The sequence below is a fragment of the Tenrec ecaudatus genome, chromosome 18 (assembly GCF_050624435.1).
Source record: "Tenrec ecaudatus isolate mTenEca1 chromosome 18, mTenEca1.hap1, whole genome shotgun sequence".
In the NCBI taxonomy this organism is placed as follows: Eukaryota; Metazoa; Chordata; class Mammalia; order Afrosoricida; family Tenrecidae; genus Tenrec; species Tenrec ecaudatus.
Window position 1 is genome coordinate 28,986,317 of NC_134547.1, and position 22,875 is coordinate 29,009,191.

Genomic DNA, 22,875 nt, shown 5'->3' on the forward strand with positions numbered 1-22,875 from the left:
GCCTATTATACACATTACTCTTCACCAACACCTTATTCAAATGCATCAATTCTTTGGTCTTCCTTATTCATTGTCCAGCTTTTGCTTGCATAAGAGGTCATTGAAAACACAATGGTTTGGGCCAGGAACACCTTCAATGTGATATTTTTGTTTTGCAACCCTTTAATGAGATCTTTTGTTCAGTCCAACGTGTCATTTGATTTCTTGACTGCTGCTTGCATAGGCTTTGACTGTCGGCCCAAGTAAAATGACATGTTTCAATGGTGCAATACTGTACCCTGACCTGCTCATCTCTTCTTTGTGACCCTTCTGTAAGGGGATGTCCAATTGTCTACAGATGGGCTTTGGGTCTCCACTGCACACTCCCCTCATTCACATTGATATAATTTTTGGTTTGGGTCTTTGATGCCTGATACCTGGTTCCATCAATACCATATGATCACACGGGCTGTTGTGCTTCTTCCATGTGGACTTTGTTGCTTCTCAGTTAGATGGCTGCTTGTTTATCTTCCAGCCTTTAAGGCCACAGATGCTATATCTTTTCATAGCCAGGCACCATCAGCTTTCTTCACCACATTTGCTTATGTACCCATTTTGTCTTCAGTGATCATGTCTGGAAAGTGAGCATCACAGAGTGCCATGTTAGTAGAACAAATTGTTCTTGCATTGAGGGAGTACTTGAATGGAGGCCCAATGTCTGTCTGCTACCTTAATACTTAACATATACATATATATATACATAAATCTATTTCCCTATCATTATATATAAATATATTTACACATGTACATGCCTGTATTTAGACCTCTATAAATGTCCTTTGCCTCCTAGTTCTTTCTTCTGTTTCCTTTCACTTTACTCTTGTCCCACTATCATGTTTGGCCTACATTTGGGTTTCAGTAATTTTTCTCGGTTACATTGCACTTGATCAAGCCCTAACAGGCATCCTACATATTGCTAGCTGCAATATTTTTAAGTTATCTGAGGACATTTTTTACTTGTATGTGGTATTAATGTTTGATAATCTCTACATTTTATTATATCATCTTTCTCTGGAATGGATGCAAATAAGGTTCTCTTCCAGTCGGTTGTCTTCCAAATTTTTTGGCACTGGTGCATGAGTGCATCCAGCATTGCATTCATTTGTTGAAAAGAATTGAAGCCTTCGAATTATGGTGTTGGCGAAGAATATTGAATATACCACGAAATGGCAGAACAAACATATGCCTTGGGAAAAATACAGCCAGAGTGCTGCTTACAAGCAAGGATAATGAGACTTCATTTCACATACTCTGGCCATTCCCTGGAGAAGGACATTATACTTGGTGGAGAGTCAGTAAAAAAGAGTGTGTTAGTCTGGGTAGACCAGAGAAACAAATTCATAGACACTCATATGTGTATAGGAAAGCGCTTTAAATCAAGAGCAATTGGATGTTGAGAATATTGAGAAAACATCCCAGTCCAGTCTAGATCAAGTCCATAAATCTGATATTAGCCAATATGTCTGATACCGATCTATAAAGTGCTCTTCAGACTCATTAAACACATGCAATGATGCGGAGTGCAGGAAGATCACAAGTCAGTGGGTAGATAGTCTTGTGGATCCAGTGGCATTGTAAGCATCTGAGGGCTGGCAGGGGTCTCCACGTGGTTTCTTCAGCTCAGAGCACTAGCGTAGTTTCAATAGAGAGTCTCTCAGGGAGTGAGCCAAGAGAGAGGATGTCTCCAGCCTCCAAGGAAGAAAATACAGGAGTTCCCAGAAGCCTCAGGAGAAGGCCATGCCCACACAGAAGCCTCATTGGTTATGATCTGATTGACAAACTAGACTCCATCCCTTCATTCTTAATCCTCTGAATTGCCAAATTGATAGCAGATTAGTAACTAGCACAAAAAGGAAGGCCCTCATTTCAACAGTGGGCACAAACATAGGGATTGTGATAGATGGTACTGGATCTAGGCAGGGCTCTCTTGTGTCGCACACAGGGTCCCTATGAACCAGAACTGAGATGATAACATGTAACAACAAGGCTCTGCCATGTGGCCCACACACCGAACTTTCCATGCATGTTGGGAAGGTTGAAAGTGAGGCTTCCTACAGACGAATTAAAACAGGGTTGGTAAAGCAAGTCCTGTACTGTGCCGTGCTTCATTGAGAGACTTTTGCATTTGGCAGCACATCTTGTTGTTGTTGTTAAAATCTTTTTCAGGAAATGCGAGGTTAGCTTTCTCTTTGCTTCTTTATGTATGTGTTCCCATTGTTGAGAGACAATGCATTATATTTATGAGAAAGCCCATTTCAGGTCATGTGAACAATTTTATTAGCAGGAATTCCACATACTGTCATCTGGGTACTTTATTCCCGCGCTCTTCTGTGTACTTCTATATACTTTATTTTTCTATCACACTTAGAAAAAAAACTGTAACATCTAAAAAATGTATCCCAAGTTTTAAAACACATTTTACCAAACTCTCTAAGAGTAAATAGATTTGCTGAGGACTTTAAGAAGTCTTTTTTTATGCAGATAATACTATTAAAACTTATCATAATACTATTAAAACTTCCAACTGAAAGTATCAAAATTAGTTAATTTTACATATGCTTACTCCATGTTAATACGAACCATATATTTTATGAAATTACATTTCCCAAAGTAAAATAAAATTCAGTGTTTAGGAATGGTATTGCTTTGTTTATAATTTTGCAATTCTCATTCATGTCATTTCCATAGAAGCCCGCTGAATCACCATGTCTTCTTTTGCATTCATCCGGTTAGGAAGTTATGAAGTTTATGAAGTTGCATTTTATGAAGAAATCCAGCCTGACACAGCGAAGTTGGGGGATGTAAGAGTATTGAAGCAGTCTTAAGATAATTTTAGATAATCTTTGTTGATACTGCACCAAAACGGAATAAACAGTGTCTTCTAATAATTGCGAAATGGAATCTGAAACCACATGATTAATTTTCAATTCTGTTACATTAAATGTACTGGCACACTTGCTTTGGAGATAGGTCATTCACTGGTGATTTGGGAAATATTAGATCACTGAATTATGTAAAATCTTCCAAATTCTGAAACTATTTTATTTTCTAATATATCTCCTTAATTACCATCACCACCAATCTCATCAGAATAGCTTTTTCATATTGGATCACTGTCAAGCTCACAATGGCAGACACAATTTTTCCATATTTTTGTTTGATGTAATGGGAAGTGTGTATAATGTAAAAAAAATAAAAACATTCTCGGAAGCCCATTAGGGCAGTTCAACTCTGTCCATATAGGTACTGTGGGGCAGAATTGACTGGATGGTGGGGAGTTTTTGGTCCTCATGGGTAGAGAGTCAATAAAAATTAGTAAAATTGTTCTGCTTCAAGAGTATTAAATGAAATTTGTCTCTTCCCCCGCATAAATATAGTTAGTTGGTGAAGAATGCATAGATGGCAAGTGCCCAGTAAATACAATGGCAAGTGCCTTTTGGTGCCCTTGCCTGATTCCTGATCCAGTCAGTAGTTTTAACCACAATACTCTAAATCAACGGTTCTCGGTCTGGGAGTCACAAACCCTTTGGGGGTCAAATGACCCTTTCACAGGGGTCGCCTAAGGCCACTGGAAAACACATATTTCTGATGGTTTTAGGAACTGAGATACTGCTCCTCTATCTGTCTCCCAGCGGGTCCACCCACATGCAGATACGCCCACCTATAAGTACCTGGAGTGAAGATTGTTACCCACCCTCCACCATGCTTCGAGACAAAATTTCATTCACTTGTCATTAGAAATAAATATTTCACAATACAGAATGACATATTTTTTATGAATCACTATGCTTTAATTATGTTCAATTTGCAACAATGAAAATACATCCTGTATATCAGATATTTACATTGCGATTCATAACAGTAGCAAAATTACAGTGATGAAGTAGCACCGAAAATAATTTTATGGGTGGGGGCCACCCCAACATGAGTAACTGTATTAAAGGGTCGTGGCATTAGGGAGGTTGAGGACCGCTGTCAAGAGATGAGAAGGCCCCCCAATCATGCCACAGAAACACCCAGGCAGAAGGCACAGGACGTGCAAAGGCCCTGAGGCAGGAGTCAGATAGTATTTTAAGGAATAGCAGACGTGGACTTGATTCTGAGCCTGTTTCTCTTTTGCGGATGTCCTCACTGCTCAGGGGTGCTTATCTAATCAGAGCCACCAGCTGCATTCTAAGACTGATGATTCCCACCCAAACGCTTTGCTTCTCCAGGGACCCTCTCTGAATCCGACTCACACTTGTAAGCAACATAGTCTCTGAGGCATCAGTCAGGCACAGGCTCAAAACGGACCCTCGATACCTTGGACTAGGAGTTAGGATGGACCAGAAGTAAACCAGCCACATCGTGACAGAAACCCAGTTTACAACCAGCACATCAACACTGGATCATCCAGGATCCCAAAGTTTCACTCAGTGCCAAACAACAACCAAGGACAAAAAATGAGAGAGAGGGCGAGAGACAGACAGACAGACTAGAACTAAAGGGACTTACGTGCCTGTAACTGGTCTAGGGTGTTAGGGTGGTTAGGGTCGGGGTTAGGGTTAGTCCCCTTAGTTCTAGCTAGAGGGCTAACTATAAAGTGGGCAGTTTGGAGCCCCTGTCTGTTTTACAGGAGAAACTTGATGCGTTTGCTCCCCTAAGCATTTCCAGCCTCGGGAACCCATGGGGGCGGCTCTGCTGCCCAGTCCTATCTCAGGTCGCTTCAGCCGGGATCGAAGTTTGATCCTCCCGCTCCCTCCTCCTGCTCCTCTTCTCAGCCCCTCGCTGGACTGGACGTCGACCTGCGGACTTAGACGTGAGGACCCCAGGAGCGCGTTTGTAAAAGCGCCCGCGCCTCCGGTCACGCGCGCCCAAGGCCAGGCCCGGCCGGGACACCCCGCAGGCGGCGCGGGGACACCGAGCGTCCAGCGGCTGCTGGTCGCCGCCCGCCGGGGCGCACCGAGCACCATCCGACTCGCAGGCGTCCGTCGCGCCGCAGGGCCAACACCGGCCCCCGAGGCCGAGGCCGCTTCTCTGCGCGGCGACCCGGGGCCGGCCCGCAGCTGTCCGCAGGGGCCACGGGCCTTTCCTCGGTGTCCGCGGGCGGCCGGGCTGCGGCAGCGGAAGCTGCGAGGCTGGCCAGCGCTTACAGCTGGGCGCTCCGGGCCGGGGGCGACGCTGGGCCGCAGGCCGCGCTCTTGCAAAAAGGCCCGTCGGCCTCTCAGCCCAGCGGAAGACCTGTCGGAGGGCTAGGTGTAAATGCAAGGACCCTTTTTCAAAAATACCAAAAGCCTTCCCGGCCCAGGCACCGCTGGGATTCGAACCCAGGATCTCCTGTTTACTAGACAGGCGCTTTAACCAACTAAGCCACGGCGCCGCCCGCACGAACAGCGCGAGAATTCGCCTCTCATCACTCTTGCCACTCGGCACCGCGCGCATGCGCATATGGGTTGCCTGTCGCTAGCGCAGGCGCGCTGTGGAACTTGAAACCAGCTCCGTGATTTCGTCATACGGGTTCGCTCCAAGAAGCCAGAAGCTCGCGCGGCTCTTCCAGGCCTCGCGGTCTCGCGACGAGAGTCGTGTGAAGTCGGGACGGGCAGGCCGAGCGGCCTCTTGCCTGCCAGGCCCTTGCCGGAGGAGACCCGCGACCTCGCCCCCTGGCCTCCATGCGGCCGCTTTTCCACGGGCCGTGAGGCCGAGTGGCATCCGGAGTCCCGAGGGGGCCGGGGGACACTGACGGGCCGTGGGCATCCTTGGAGCCCCGACGCGCGGACGTTCTGCCGCCTGAGCTGGACGACACTCCTGCGCCGACTCACTCACTCGGTTCCCGGCGTGGTTGAAGACCAGACACCGCGCATCCACTCCCTGAGCGTTTCCTCGGGTGGGATGCTCGTGCACAGAAATGCAGGTCAGTGCAAAGCACCTGCACAGAAACGTTCTCGCAGCATTCTTTGTCCTAGCAAAGCCAGAAGCCCAAACAGACGAGAAGCGAGCCAAGTGCCCAGCAGTGAGGGAGAAGAAAATGCCAAAGCACCACGAGCGCAGGACTCAACGGCTGGGACGTCGTGGAGTGGACTTGGGGCAACACAGTCACAACTCCGTCGTGTCTACATACAGCCCGCGGAAATCTAGTCATCCAGAGTCGTCGCGGACTTGCCCAAATGACTCCCAGGTTAGGGGGCTCACACACAGGATGGCGGTAACGAAAGCATTCCTGTAATTAAACTTTTTAAAATGAAAAAGCAAGATTGGACCCTTTATTCGCTGTAATCTTGTTACGTAATTTGCGATAGCTAGAGGTGGAAGAGAGAGGGAAGGGGGCACTCTCTGCTGTGGGCTTCTTTGCCCTCTGGTTCTTGATTGCTTTTAGGCAATGGAAACACCAAAGCCAAAAAAGTCAAACTCAAGGCCATGGAGTGGATTCTGACTCATAGCAACCTGACCGGACACGGTAGAACTGCTCTTGTGGATTTCCCAGACTGCAACGCTTTACAGGTGTAGAAAACCTCGCCTTCCTCCCGATGGAAACACCAGTTTTAAAAAAATCAGAGGAACAAGAAGACAGAGTATATCTCATCCCCAGACTTTTCTGCCTCGACGTCATCCTAGTATGGCTGTATTGTTCGATTGCACTCGGTGGCCTTCCTTCCATGACCCCTACTTTTGTTGAGTTCTAGTTATTTTGTGGGCCTCCCACCTGGTAGTTCGTGGAGTTTTACTACCTGTGCAGCTTCTCTTTGAGCACCCTGGTGGGACACAAACAAGTTAATGCTTGCCTGCTAGCAAAAAGGTTAACAATTTAGGGTTCAGGTCTAAAGGTCTGGTGATCTGTTTCCAAAAACTCAGCCACTGAAAACCCTGTGGACTCCAGTCCTCCTTGGGCACACATAGGCCACCATGAGTCAACTCAGTGGCAATGTGGGTGCAGTTTGGCTGCTTCCCTCAACTTTGCCCTCGATTCTATAACAACCCTTCATTGCAATCGCTTGAGGCAGGTGCTGCTGAAACTTGAATGTCCCACCTCTAGGGGTATGAATGTCAGGATAGTAGGTGAAGGGGACAATGTGCCATGTAAGATATGTATAAATAATAATCATAATACATTAAGGGTTCGTGAGGGTGAAAGGTGGGGGGGAGCTGGTATCAAAGGGCACAAGAAGAAAGACAATGTTTAGAAATTGGTGATGCCAACAATATCCGCTTGATATGATGGATGGATTGTTATAATACATGTAAGAGCACCCACTAAAATAAAAAAAAACTATAATCATAAACACCACCTGGAGGGCTGGTTAAAACACAGATATCAGTCACATCCCACTGTGATAAGTAGGTTTATTGTGCCCTCCTGGCCAATAGGAACATGTGGGATTAATCAGGTCTCAGTTTGGAGGACAAAGAGAGAAAAGGCTTGGCAAGGCCTGCCCCTCTCTCTCTTGCTCTTTGGTGAGCAGAATGGCACGTGGCTGCTTTAGTTAGTGCTCTGCCTGAACTTGTGAACTACACTACCAGGCTAGCCTGTGGACCTTAGCTCTCGAGGCTCCTTCCAGACCTGGTTTACCACGCTGCTGGTGCGTTGAGCTTGAGGCTGGTGGGTTGAGCTTGAGGCTGGTGGATCCTGTCATCTTGTGTTGTTGAGTTTGATATCCCATCTGGGACTGCTTTGCTGAGCTCCTGATATGCTGACTGTTGGTGACCTGCCCTGCTGTTTGCTGCCTGTGGGTTGACTGTCTGCCTTGCCAAAAGGAAGACTTAGCCATCTGCTTCCTTGACCTTGAACCCAGCAGTCCTTGAGTTGAAGGATTTCCAGTATATTCATTTTTCATGAAGTGAGTTGAACTGAGCCCTCTGTTCTGCTGGGTGGACTAATTAGCTGTTGTATTCCTTTGTGCTGTATAAATCTATCCATATATATTCCCAAGTGTCCTGGTTTTGCTTCTTTAGAGAACCCTGCCTAACACACCCACTCTGAGACTTTGATTCAGGCAGTCTAGGGTAAGGCCTGAGGATTTTTGTTTCTAATAAGTTCACAAGTGATGCTTGTGCTATTGGTTCAGGGACCACACTGTGAGAAGAGGTGCTTTTGCAACCCCCTTTGGAGGTGCCCTCTACTTCCTGACAGGAGCTTGATAAATACTTAATAGTATTGTTGTATTAGTAGTCCTTGCAGTCTGATTGATATCTGCAGAGTGGGGGAAATGGTCCATAACCCCTCACATTGTCCAATGGAGTAACCACATATGGCTCTGGGCCAATTGGAAGGCTTATTGGAGAGTTGGATTTTGGATTTCATTGAATGTTGATTAATAAAAATAATTATCTCTGAGCTATGAAAAGTAAGTTGGCCCTGTCAGCATTCTACCTGGATCTCTTTAGCCAGACTGATAAGTTTATGATGTATCATTTCTATCTTCACCCTGGCAAGGGACAGTTTGCTAATTATCCTGACAGTGCATGACTTAAGCCCTATGTACACTTGGCTCCCACAGCAAGCTCCCCGCAGCCTCCACTCACAGTCACCTCCAGGTGCTTGACTGCTTGATATCTTGGCTCAAAGCTAAAGTCACATATTTTAGGGTTTTGCTACAGAAGCACACTATTTTTTGATACTACTGTTTTTCAGTTATCTAACAATACATAATTTACAACAAAACTCTGTTGCTTTAAAAACACAAAACTCAGTGCCATCAAATAGATTACAGCTCATAGTGACCCCATAGAACAGAGCCGAGCTGCCCCTGGGGGTTTCCCAGCTGCAAGTCTTTCTGGGAGCAGAAACCCCATCCCTCTGCAGAGTGTGCAACCCACCAGCGTTTCTAAAACAGCACTCTTTCCTTATCGCGGATGTTGCCAGGAGAGACCAGTCCCAGGGGGCGGGACACTGTGTCTACTGGAGGGGCAGCAAAAAAGGAGAAAGACCTTCCACAAGGTGAGCAACACGGTAGCGCAACCATGACCTCAAACCTCAGAGCAATTGTGAGAATGGCTTGACCAGGCAGTGTCTCCTGTCGCACCTAGGTTTACTGTGAGTCAGAAGGGGCTAGGGCCACCTAGCAGCTACAATGGTCCTGTGGTTGACTGGGTCCAGCTGGGCGATTCTTCGGCTGTATATGGTGTGAACTCGGAAAATAATCATCTGGAGGCTCACAGCTAGCATCCGGGGTTAGCAGGCAGGACTGGTGGGAAGCTCAGCGGGGGCCACCATCAGGAAGAATGCCCCAATCCTCCTCCATATGTTTCCGCCATGAGGCTAAGGCCCCTACAACATGGCAGCCACATTCCAAGAAGCATAAAGTGAAGGATTAAACTAAAGATGGACCAAGGGGAACTACTACTGACGTCTAATGAGAAGCAGGTGAGCCAGGTCGACTAGTCAAGCAGGCCCTTCATGTTCATTCTCTGAAAGCCTTACTCTTGAAAGCTGAAGGAGTTGATTCACATTGTGTGATGTGCTGTGGAAGGCTGCAGAGCTTTCTAGAAGTTGAGGGGGCTGGGGTCCTGTGACAAAAACACCCACCATCTATCTGTCTTTCTCTGACCGGGGTCCACCCCAACCTTCAGCTGGCCTGGGAGTGCGATGCAGAAAGGCACCCACAGTGCCTCGCCATGGTGCAGCCTCACCCGCAGTGGACACGTTCATTCTCGTGTCCGCTCCACAGGGGGGGTTGCCGGGCCCCAGCGAAGGCTACCCGAAGGGCAGCTCCACACTCCAAAAGCAGTGTGAGTCCAGTCTGTGATCCCAGAACGAGACTGGACAAACACCGGGACATAATGCAGAGAAATCAGCAAAGTACTTCTGAAATTCACATGCAGTGTTCCAGAGAAATCTGTATTTATTTGGTGTGAAAGCCAGAAAGAAACTGTGCTCCCCAAGGGTGCTGGGGGGCGGGGGGGAACTGAGGAGACAGCCGTGTACTAAGAGCCCAGACAGATCCTGACCCCCACCCCCCATCCACCCAGCTCCAGTCTGCTGGGCCTGTGCAGCTGGGTGGTGGCCCCAGAAAAAGGTCTCTGCCCAGCCCTGCAGCCTATATGACAGCAGGCCGGGGCTGTCACTCAATCTTGTTGGCCTGGGAGCTTTCCCTTTCGGAGGAGGAGGAGGAGGATGGTGGTAAAGGGGCCTCTCCTGACAGGCGCCTCTCGTCCAGCCGGCAGAACACACATTTGGTGAATATTTCGAGAGAGGAGTCACTTTCGAAGATGGAGAAAGGCCTGTCACATCCTTCACACTGACGCGGCACATTTTAAGAGAGCAGAGAGGCAGTGCTGCTCAGAGGGACCAGGACATGCAATTCCCATCCCCGCTTCACCCAGCCATCTAGGGCAGAGTAAAGGCGAGGGCTGCCTCCCCCACGTGGTCCGGTCTTTAAGCCCACAAGCAGAGCGGTTGGCCACACCATCCTCTCCCTCCCTTTCCTCTTAAAAGCTATGCAGGCCCTGCCAAGGATTGGCTGAACAGTTACTTGTCCCCTGCCATGGGGCTGTGGGTACCCAACCCCATCAACTGCTGAATACAACTGGGGGATGAAGGGGACTCCTGACTCCCTGACATCCTGGGGACCCCCAGCCTCTAGAGAACTGTGAGAAGGAAGCCAACAGCAGGGGTGGTAATTGGCTGCAGGTGCCAAAGATCATCCTTTGCTCCGTCCCTGAGGACAGTCAGCCTGCCTCTGGTCCAAACACAGAGAGAACCTGACACAAATGGCCTGGTTAGTTCATCCCATCTGCATCTCACAAGGCAGCGAGCAGCCCCACAGGACGGGAACTCTCCAGCCATGGGTAGAGGTCCCTCAGGGGTTCCCACCATGGCACAGTCCCCTCAGACGAGCCTGCAAGGTGGCGCATCCTGCCCTGGCTTTGCCACCCTTACCTAAATCGGGACATGCTAGCCTTGATCCTGAGCTGGTGTCCTCTGCTCCTCCCCTGGAGAGGCCCTGTGGTCCCCTCCGGGGAGAGCCTGATGCCTGCAGGGAGAGCCAGGCAAACCCCACAGGGGCAGAGTTTCTCATGCAGATTCAGGCCAAGATGCTATGGATTTTCATGACAGTTTCAGGGGGGCGGGGGTCTTTCTTGTACCTACCTTCTCCTTCAGTGCAGCTCCCCTGACCCAAACCCAGATCAGTGGGTTTGACAGAGGAGGCTCTGGGCAGCCTGCCCTCAGTGTCTGGGAAGGGCTGGGGAAGGCACTGCTCATTAGCTAGTCAGCTGCCAGAGTCTGAGGACCAGCATGACCACCAGCCCTGAGGACAGCTGGCCACTCTGAGGTCCCCATGGTTTCTGCCCCACACTTCCCTTGCCCCACAGCACTGGGCAAAAGCTCCTTGCTTGCTCTCAGCTGGACCTGAGAGAAGACAAGCCTCAATGGTTCCATGATTCCAAAGGAAGGGGGTGGGTCAGGAGGGCCCAGCATGGGTGCTGTATCCTTTCTGAGGTAGCAGCCAGGGGTCTTCAGATAAGTCCCAGCAGAGAGATGTCACAGCAGCCACTGTGGTCAGCCCTAGGTTGGCCTGGGTGAAGCAGTTGTGTCCACTGTTACCAAACTCTGGGCTCCTTCTCTGAGTACTGGGGCCCTGATGGCCCTACCAGGAAGGCTGCTGCTGGAGCGTAGGAGGGCGGTCCTTTCCCTGGCTGTTTGCCCAGCTGGTCCTCCACTCCCAAGACTCTCTCTGGCCCCACCTCCTCGCATGCACCCTGCTTCACACACATACACGCCACCACTCCGGCCAGTCTTTAGCATTCTGGGCCTGCTCCTGATGTGGTTTCTGCGCACTGTCCCCTCTGCTGGGAAGTCCTGTCCCTAGAGACCTGCACTGCTCACTCCCTCGCCTCCTCCAAGTCTGGAACAAATGAGACCAACACCAGCCACCGTTCAGTGTTGCTGCTCTTGGCTCTCATATTCCGGGTCCTGTTTTCTTGTTCACCAGCTGGCTTATCACCATGTGACTTGCTATCTGTTTTTCTTGGTTTGCGATTTGGCATTTGTCTTCCCCTTTAGAACATGGGGGAAATTTTAGTCCACTGGTTCATGGTTGGGTCCCCAGAGGCTGAATGAATGTGAAGAGTGAATTAGTGAAGGCCTCCATTAGGCTTCACCTGACCACAATACCAACCTGTGTCACCTTTAAGCCTTTGGTCTTTTTGTAATTGATTACCAAAGGAATTTGGTCAATCTCTTCAATATTCCATAGTCTCATGGTTTGATCCTAAAACAAGTCAATAACAAATCAGCAGTCACAAATGGGTTCATTAGGCTTTGAGGAACCTGGGAAGGGCATTACTGGTGACATGGAGGAGCAAAGGTACAGTGGCCAACTGTCCAGGCTCCTCAGTGACCAGCTACGATCTAGCACTGAAAGGTCATGTCCTGCAAACCCTTCCAAGGATACAAACAGGCTCATTCTCAGAGGCCAGTGTGGAAATTTGCAGGGAGCAAAGAACAAAACCTATATAAGGTTTCCAAAAAAAGAGGAACTGAAAGCAAAACACTGTTGACTTTCAGTGGGGAAGGCATGGCTCATCCATGTCCTACAGCTCTATCACGATCCTGTCCAGCCCTGCCATCACTGATGTTGCCAACTGGGAGTCGCCATTCACCATAATGGGCCATCAGTTGTTACAGAGAAAGGTACAATTTATTGTTCAATGACGTGTTCTATAATCACAAACATCAACTCTGTTTTCTACTTTGCCTGTGGATCAACTATTGGACTTCACAGCATGAGCCCCTGCTGTGTGGTCCATGTGGATTCATAGCAACCCTATAGGACAGAGTAGAGCTGCCCCTTTGAGTTTGAGACTGTAACTCTTTCTACAGGAGTAGAAAGCCCTATCTTTCTCCAAAACAGCGACGAGTGGTTTCGAAATGCTGCCCCTGTGGTTAGCCACCGGTGTATAACCACTACACCATGAGGGCTCCTTGCGTGCATCATGATAATGCTCATATAATTTTTCAACATTGTGGATTCTATTTTTGAAAACTTCAGATAATCAAAGTGGATCAGTTACAAGACCAAGGCCAGCATGACCCATACATACATCATCCCAAAAAAGAGGCTAAAATCTGTAAATCTGTATGTAGGTAATATGATCTTGTGGGGAGAAAATCTTTAGGAATCCACTAAAAAAAGAAAAATGACTAGAATCCATCAACAAGTCCAGCAAGGTTGCAGGATACAAAATCTATACCTAAAGCTGTTGCACAAGACCTGGTTGAAGTGTGCAAGAGTGAAGGTGTCCCTACGAGCGCGCCTGCTCTAAGCCACAGTGTTGTCAATCACCTCACATGCGTGTGGAAGTTGGACACTGAATAAGGCAGACTAGAGAGATTTGCTTTATTTTAATCATGGTGCTGGCGAGGGACGATTAAAGCACTGTGGACTGCCAAAAGGACAAACAAATCTGTCTAGGAAGAAGTATAGCCATAGGGCTCCTTAGAAGCCAGGATGGCAAGACTTTGATTGATGTGCTTTGGGACATAGTGATGCACTTCCAAACTCAGCCACTGAATATACTATGAGCCGCGATTCTTCTTTGGCAAATAGTGTTCGCGTGAGTCAGAATCAACGCCATGGCAGCTGGTTTTATGGTGGGGACGGGGTTGCAAAAGCACGTTTGGAGCTGGCATTTCACACATCATGGATGAGACAGGCAAGGACTTCTAAACCAGGCAAAAGTGTTTTCAGCGCCCCCAAAATACCAATGTGCAAAGAAATGAGAGTAGAAGGCATCCAAATTTGAAAAAAAGTAAAACTCTATGTAGATAACATGATCTAATATGTAGACAATCTTAAAGAATCCACTAGAAAACTGTCAGGACCAATAACGTCCAGTAAGATTACAACATACAAAATCAATACGTAAAAATCAACTGTATTTCTAGCATTTGCAAGGAACAATCCAGAAATAAAATCAAGGACACCATGGAATGTGGTAGAGTAGCTTGCTCGAGGATTCAAGCCCTCCACTGAACAGCTATCGACCTGACAAGAACTACCTGAATGAACCTTTTTGAAACTCTGGAATCCAATGACCCACTTTCAGGATCCAGGAAACAGCTCCATGAAGAAGATGGTTGGATTTATGCGTATTTCAAGTGTTGCTTAAGGCTACCAGCCTCCATGGCAGACAGTCACGAGGATGCCAGCCTCAGTTCCTGCTGTGGGTGCTGGTGCCAAAGTGGGCAAGCAGGATTTGGGCCTCCAGAAAATCAGGGTTATGTGTTCGATTGCTGCTTCTGATGACTGGGAGGCCGGCGCAGTGTTTCAAACTGTGTTTCAGCCCCCATGGAGCTGAAGGGACTCCCAGGATGTTCTCTGTTGCGGGCATTAAAAGAGGTGGCACTTTTTCTTTCTTTCCTTCCATGCACCCAGCCTCCCTTCCCTCTTGTCCTTCCTTCTCCTCTTTCTTGGTTTCTATTATTCCCTCTTTAGGAGCCAGGCATTTAAGATCATTGGCTGACTGCAGAGGTAATGAAACAAACTTCAGTGACCACACATAACAAGGAATACATAATTGGCGAGATTCATTTGGAAAAACTGCACACATAGCCCGAGCACTAAATAAAAACAAACCCGGAAGAATGGGAGAATTCAATCTCTATAATTGCCACAACAGAATACAGAAATTTCTGTCCTAAACAACAGGAAAAACCCACAAAACAGAAAAAAAGAAAGAGAAAAGTATAGTGCAGAGGTTCTCGACCTGTGGGTTATGACCCCTTTGGAGGTAGAATGACCCTTTCACAGCCAGATTCATAACAGTAGCAAAATTACAGTTATAAAGTAGCAACGAAAATGATTTTATGGTTGGGGGGGTCACCACAACATGAGGAAATGTATTAAAGGGTCTCAGCATTAGGAAGGTTGAGAACAACTGGTATAGTCTATTCACAAGATAAAAAGAATTTGATAGCAACCACTCCTGTAGAAGTCCAGGCTTTGGAATTAAGCAAAATGTCCAATCAACTGTTTAAAATATGTTCAATGAGAGATAGCAATGTTGCTGGATTGAAAAACAAAGGAAGGAACCCCACACGTTCCTTGGGAATGGTCTGTAGAAAAGGGGTAGTGTAGAAACAAGGAAGAGCAAGGGAAAAGATGATCTCGTAGAGCTTCCAGAAAACAAGGAATCTGGAGGAGAAAACAATGGGACCAAAAGTTCCAAGGGGAAATGGGAGAGAGGGAAGTGGGGGGAAAGGTAGTGGTGTTAACAAACCCAGGGACAAGGGAACAACAAGTGATCCAAATCAGTGGTGAGGAGGGTGTAGGAGGCCTGGTAGGGCATGATCAAGGGTAATGTAACCAAGAGGAATTGCTGAAACCCTGGTAAGGACTGAGCATGATAGTGGGACAGGAGGAAAGTCAAAGGAAATAGAGGAAAGAGCTGGGAGGCAAAGGGCATTTATAGAGGTCTAGATAAAGACATGTACATACATAAATATATTTATATATGAAGATGGGGAAATAGATCTATATGCATATATTTATAGGTTTAGTATTAAGGTAGCAGAAGGACTTTAGGTCTCCACTCAAGTGCTGCCTCAATGCAAGAAAACTTTCTTCTATTAAATTGGCATTCTATGATACTCACCTTCCCTACACAACCACTGAAGACAAAACGGGTAAATAAGCAAATGTAGTGAAGAATGCTGATGGTCTTGTCTATCAAAAGATATAGCGTCTGAGGTCTTAAAGGCTTGAAGGTAAACAAGCGGCCATCTAGCTCAGAAGCAACAAAGCCCATATGGAAGAAGCACACCAGTCTGTGTGATCACGAGGTGCCGAAGGGATCAGTTATCAGGCATCAAAGAACAAAAAATCATATCATTGTGTGCTCACCTCCATCATACAATCACTGAAGACAAATGGGTGCATAAGTAAATGTGGTGAAGAAAGTTGATGGTGCCTGGCTATCAAAAGATATAACATCTGGGGTCTTCAAGGCTTGAAGCTAAACAAGTGGCCATCTAGCTCAGAAGCAACAAAGCCCATATGGAAGAAGCACATCAGTTGGTGTGATCACAAGGTGTTGAAGGGATCAGGTATCAGGCATCATCAGAAGAAAAAAATCTTACCATAGTGAATGAGGTGGGGAGTGCGGAGTGGAGACCCAAAGCCCATTTGTAGACCACTGGACATCCCTTACAGCATCTTGGGGAGGAGACGAGCCAGTCAGGGTGCGATGTAGCAACGATGAAAAATACAACTTTCCTCTAGTTCCTAAATGCTTTCTCCCCTTCCCCTCCCACTATCATGATCCCAGTTCTACCTTGCAAGTCTGGCTAGACCAGAGGATGTACACTGGTACAGATAGGAACTGGAAACACAGGGAATCCAAGGTGGATGATCCCTTCAGGACCAGTGGTGTGAGTGGCGATACTGGGAGGGTAGAGGGAGGGTGGTTTGGAAAGGGGGAATCAATTACAAGGATCTACATGTGACCTCCTCCCTGGGAGATAGGCAACAGAAAAGTGGGTGAAGGGAGACGTCGGACAGGGCAAGATATGACAAAATAATAATTTATAAATTACCAAGGGTTAATGAGGGAGGGGAGAGCAGGGAGGGAGGGGAAAAATGAGGAGCTGATGCCAGGGGCTTAAGTGGAGAGCAAATGTTTTGAGAATGATGAGGGCAATGAATGTACAAATGTGCTTCTCACAATTGATGTATGGATGGATTATGATAAGAGTTGTATGAGCACCAAATAAAATTATTAATATATATAATATTTAAATGGATTTTTTCATGTTTTAGGAATATCACAACTTGATATGGATTTGTCTAAGTTTGTCAAAAACATTCATTATTACAATTCAATTTATATTTTAAAAAGCAGAAGAAATCATGAGAAAAGGGAAGCCAAGTTAAACAGAACTTTCTCAATTTCTTTACTGAAACTTTAACTTACTTAAAATTCAACTTTAACTTCACAAGTTGAAATTACCTCTAAGCTTTAAAACCATTTTCCCTGAGAACGGAATTTAAATTATGATGATAACCAACGTGTTTCATAGTGTTTTAAAATCATAGCTGTTTTAAGCACGTGTAGCCTCTATGACTTATTTATAGTGCTAAAGGAGCTGTTTGACAAGCAGCTGGTCTAGCAAGACAGATTTGTAGATTAAATGTGGATGGACACTTTTGGAGAGCTGGGAAGGAATATTCCTACTAATATAAAAACCTATTGTTGTGAATCAGTAAAATTCTACGTAAACTTTGCCCAAATATTGCTATTGAGAGGGCATTGAACTTGATGTCATCACATAATCAGTGTTGCTTGGAACTGGAAGGACCAGAGCTTTGAATTAAAGTGAATTGTGGCCACTACATAAAGAAGAATGGCCTAGTCTTTGAGCAATTCAGAGATGTACCACTGGGAAAGGAAGTACCGTGCTGTGAGGAGGCCTAGGGCGCTGTTGGGTACGTGCTGCACAGCCAGCCACAGGACTGGTGGCTCACCTGCACCCGGGGAAGGCGATGAGGCTCTCTGCTCCTGTCTCCAGGGCTGCTGTGAGTCAGAATTGGAGGCAGTGGGCTTTTGAATTGTATTATAGGCAGAAAGAAACTGCCCGTGTTGGTGTTGTAATGAACTATAAGTAAAATATATATGTTTTATTGCACATTGGGCTGCTAACCAAAAGGTCAGCATTTTGAAACCACCAGCTGCTCCAAGGGAAAAAGATAAGGCATTCTACTCCCATAAATAGTTACACTCTTTACAAGGAAGCAGTTTTTCCTATACAATCACTATGAGTCAGAATTAACTCGTTGGCAGTGAGTTTGTTTTTGTCTTTTTTGTTATTGCATCTATGTTCTCATTAAAATTCATATATTTTATATCTTTAAAAATACAATAAATTCTAAAAAATGAAATGGCCAATAAAATGTTCAAGTAAAAGTAAGTTGCTATTACAGAGGACAAAAAGAAACATTATAAAATGTTATGATTATGATATTGAATTTTTAATATATTTCTCATTTATTTCACTGGTCCTGATAGTTACTGCTAATTATTACTATTTGCAACTCTTAACTGGTGCTGTTGTTATTTTGTTTCAATAATAGCATTGATGTAACAGAAAAGTAGAAAACACACAATAGAATCTAATTTCAAATAAGCACCTATTTTTCATATTCTTATGTTAAAGTAACAACACATAAGCATAGAATTAGTTTTTGGTTGTTATTATGTTTTTTGTTTTGCTTAGTAAAGTTGTGTTCCATGTTGACATTCTAAAAAGTTGGTCATGTGCAGAGACTTGTCCACAGTCTTACATACCTAGAAAGCTCAAATCTTGAGAGAGACTCAAGGAAAGGCGGAGAATGTTGACTCCCTGCCCCAGGTGCTCATACTTGGAGCACAGCCATCATGTGCCATTGAGACAGGAATCTCCTTCCCCTCCTCCACCACCACCCCTGGAACCTTGGCATGGCCTCTGCTTTGCCCTTGAATCAGTACTCTCCTTTCAAGGCCCTCTCTGTGTTTCACCAGTCTGAATAGGCCCTTGTGCCCACCAAACTCAAATATCAGTGGTGCCAACATAGAAATCTCTGGCAGCTCCTCATAGGAGATGATGGAAGGACTTGCTCCTTGCTCTCTCAGGCAACACCCTGAAAGGAGGTGACCTAGTCAAATTGAACCTGCCCAGAAATTTTACTTGGCAATAACCTATTTGTTACCACTAGTTCTGAAAAAAGGCAACTGATTTTAAGTCCTTCAGAAGCTGACCACTTTTACCTTTGAAGCAGACAGGATCCATTTCTTGTTGTTGCTAATGGCAACATCCATCACCCAATCATTATGGCCCTGGTGGAAAAATAAAATTTTAACAGTGAATTAGAAAGCATGCCTTTATAATTACAACAAAAGTCAGGAACCCCATGTTGCTTACATTTAAGTAAAAGGAATTAATTGTACTACCTGTTTCCATCAACAATATTTAAGGTGGAATACAAAATAAAAGGGCTTGTGATTCATGTGTATGTCATGGTAATGTGTGTGGAGTTTAGCCTGTCAATCAGGTCACAGCCAATGACACTTCTTTGTGGGTGTGACCTAATCATGAAGATTCTGGGAACTTCCTCTCTTTTTTTCCTGGGAGGAGGGCCACACTCTCTCTCTGCTTCACCTAACTGCCAAGGAGACACACTCAAGAGCTAGAGGAGCCATATAGAGATGCTTCCACCACCACTGGATCCACAAGACTTTTCACCCACCAGCCTGTGATCTTCCTTCATTCCGCATCATTGCATGTGTTGGTGAGTCTAAAGAGGAATTTATACACTAGCATTTGACATATGGGCTAATATCAGATCTGGACTGGGCTGGGATGTTTTCTCAATATACAATTGATCTTTGATATAAAGCTCTGTCCTATATATATATATATGAAAGTCCCTGGATTTGCTTCTCTAGTAAACTCGGTCTAACACACACACATTAATTTTTTTAAATTTGATTTTAATCCTTTTTGTAGGAGTCTCAAATCCCCCTCAAGAGATGAAAGGACGTGTGCCTTGGATAAATACTCTGTAGCATCTTGGAAAACAAGGATGCTACTCTGAGAACTAATGTGTGCCTGACCCAAGCCATGTTATTTTCAATCAACCACCTCAAATGCATGTGAAAGTTGGACATTAAATAAGGAAGAGGAATCGGTGTATTTGGTTGCATTGTGGTGCTAGTGAAGGAAACTGAAAGTCCCATGGACGGCCAAAGGGAAAAACGCCTCTCCTGGAAGAAATAACAGTGAGAGGACTTCTTAGAGGAAAGGATGATGACACTTGGTCTTACGGACTCGGGGCATGTCAGGAGAGATCAGTCCCTGAGAAAGGACACAGGCCAGGTAAGATAGAGAGGCAGCAGGAAAGAGAGAGGCGTGGAAGGGATGGATTGACACAGTGACTGCACAATGGGCTCAAGCTTGAGACTACTTGCGAGAATGCTGCAGGGCCAGGTAGGGTTTCATTCTGTGGTGCACAGGGTGGCTATGTGTCAGAACAGACTCGGTGGAACGTATCACACACAACCACTTTATACAGACCCCAGATAAGCAAAAGACTACCAAAGATGAAGACGGAGCAGGAGACCTCTTACTTCTCCATTTCAAAACCCACAAAGCCACTGCAGTTAGAACGGTCTGGAACTAGTGCAACGGTAGATGCGTGCACCGATGGAATAGAATGATGAGCTTATAGGTCAAATACCCACCTTCAGAAAGTTGAAACATGTTAAATGTGGAAGAGATAGTCTCTTATGGTGCTGGAAATATTGGATATCTATTTGTGAAAGAATTAAATGGAACCCTAATCTCCTACCATCCACAAAATGAATACAAGATCAATCAAAGACCTAGAAGTAAAATCTAGAACTTTAATAAACATGAATTTAAAAAATAAGAACAAGCTTGGGGGCCCTAATACATAGCATAAATCCACTATAAAATATCATGGAAACACATACAAAGAGATCAAGATAAAATAAATTACTGGGGTTAGAGACAAATATGCATCAAATATCTCACAAAACAACTAAAAGGAGAACCCTCACACTGTGAGGTGGGTGGGTGGTGGAATACCAGTGATATATGCAACAGGGGACTAATCTCAAAAATGTATAGAAAAATTTGACACCTCAACAAGAAAAGGACAAATAATGAACGAAGACATTCAGGCAGCCAACAAACCTGTCTCACAGTCATTAGCCGTTCTAGAGTCACAAATCAAAACAGCAGCCAAACCCCACCTCACGCAGGATTAATAGCAAAGTAAAAAACAAACAAAGAAGCATAACAAATGCTGATGAGAAAGCAGAGCAACTGGAACCCTCAGGCACTGCTGGCAGGACTATAAAATGATGCAGCTACTATGGACCTTCCTCACAAAGTTAGGAGAGCAATGCCATGCGACCCAACATCCCCCTACTCGGTACATATCCTCGAGAAATAAGAGTCATGACACGAATACATGTGTGCACACCCATGTTCATCATCGCAGTGGTCACAATAGCAAAGAGATAGAAACAACCCACATGCCCGTCAGTGGAAGGATGGATTTAAAACAAAACAATAACTTTACTATGCACACCACACACACAATGGAATACTATAAAATGCTAGAGTATAATGAGGAATCTGCAAAACACGTCATAACATGAATGGACTTGGAGGACATTATGCTGAATAAAATAAATCAAGCACAAAAGAAAAAGTATTATATGAGACCACTAGTATGTATATAAAAAGAAAGGTTATCACAGGAAAAAATGTATTTGATAGTTACCAGGGAAGGGAGGAAGGGGAAGTCATGAGCTAGAGGGTAGATAAGTGTTGGTTGGCTTGAGTGAAGGGCTGGCAGTACACAATATGAGGGAGCAGGGAAATAGCAGAGGCAGGGGAAGACGGAGGTTTGCAAGAGTTAAAGGCAACAGAGGCAAAGACTGTAATAGATACAATCCTATAACAGTGAGTAGATGCTTGGATAGACATGCAGGCTGAGCAGGTATGAGAGCGAGAGTAAGAATAGACTCACAATTTATAAAGGTCTAAATAAAGGCATGTAAATATGTAAATATATTTCTATAGGATGGTGGGGAAATAGACCTATGTGCATATATTTATAGGTTTAGTATTAAGGCAGCAGATGGACATTGGACTTCCACTCAAGTACTTACTCAATGCAAGAACACTTTGTTCTAGTAAATGGCATTCCATGATGCACTCCTACCAGACACGATTGCTGAAGACAAATATGTGCATAAGCAAATGTGGTGAAGAAAGCTGTTGGTGTCTGGCTATCAAAAGATATAGCATCTGGGGTCTTAAAGGCTTGCAGGTAAACAAGCAGCCATCCAGCTCAGAAGCATCAAAGCCCAAGGGAAGAAGCACACCAGCCTGTGTGACCACAAGGTGTCGAAGGGATCAGGTATCAGGCACCGAAGAACAAAAACCATATCATTGTAAATAAGGGTGAGTGCAAAATATAGACCCAAAGCCCATCTGTAGGCAACTGGACACCCCTTACTGAGGGGTCACAGGGAGGAGACAAGCCAGTCAGCTTTCAGGGTAGAAATAATGAAACATACAACTTTCCTCTACTTCTAAATGCTTCCTCCCCCCACTATCATGATCCCAATTCTACCTTACAGGTCTGGCTAGACCAGGGGAAGTACACTGGTACAGATAGGAACTGGAAACACAGGGAATCCAGGACAGATGATCCCTTCAAGACCAGTGGTGAGAGTGCCGGTACCTGGAAGGTGGAGGGAAATTAGAGTGGAAAGGGGGAACAGGTTACAAGGATCTACATATAACCTCCTCTCTTAGGGATGGACAACAGAAAAGTGGGTGAAGGGAGACGTTGGATAGTGTAAGATATGACAAAATAATAATTTATAAATTATCAAGGGGTCATGAGGGGGAGAGGAGGGAAGGGGCAAAATGAGGAGCTGATATTAAGGGCTTAAGTAGAAAGCAAATGTTTTGAGGGTGATGATGGCAACAAATGTACAAATGTGCTCGACACAATGGATGTATGTACAGATTGTGATAAGAATTGTATGAGCCCCCTATAAAATGATTTTTAAAAAACAAACAAAAAGAATAGACCCACAGAGTTATATAGCAAGGTCAATTGGCATATCATAGTTCAAAGAGATGGCGTTCTAAATCCTATTTTGGCGAGTAGCAATTGGCATTTTAAAAGCTTGTGAGCTGCCGTCTAAGTTAAGGTACGGCTATGGGTCACTCTCCATCCAGGAAAGAAAGACGAAAAGCAAGATGCATAGAAATCATCAGTCCAACGGACCATGGACCATGCAAACATCAGTTTCTACACCCTGAGACCAGAAGAACTACAT

The 22,875-nt window shown here is 45.4% G+C and overlaps 1 protein-coding gene and 1 non-coding gene across 2 annotated transcripts in view; both read right to left on the reverse strand.

Annotated features, from left to right (window-relative positions):
* Nucleotides 1-5,324: 5,324 nt before the first annotated feature.
* Nucleotides 5,325-5,398, reverse strand: TRNAT-AGU (transfer RNA threonine (anticodon AGU)). The gene has a single exon. It is a non-coding gene; the product is annotated as a tRNA-Thr (tRNA).
* Nucleotides 5,399-10,073: 4,675 nt separating this feature from the next.
* The window catches only part of WDR88 (WD repeat domain 88), a 55,110-nt gene continuing 42,308 nt past the window's right edge, over nucleotides 10,074-22,875 (reverse strand). Inside the window, exons 9-11 of the mRNA XM_075536691.1 lie at nucleotides 18,757-18,825; nucleotides 12,132-12,224; nucleotides 10,074-10,250 (exon numbers count right to left, since the gene is read on the reverse strand). Coding sequence (XP_075392806.1) covers nucleotides 10,074-10,250; nucleotides 12,132-12,224; nucleotides 18,757-18,825 — 339 coding nt within the window. The remainder of the gene's footprint in view (nucleotides 10,251-12,131; nucleotides 12,225-18,756; nucleotides 18,826-22,875) is intronic.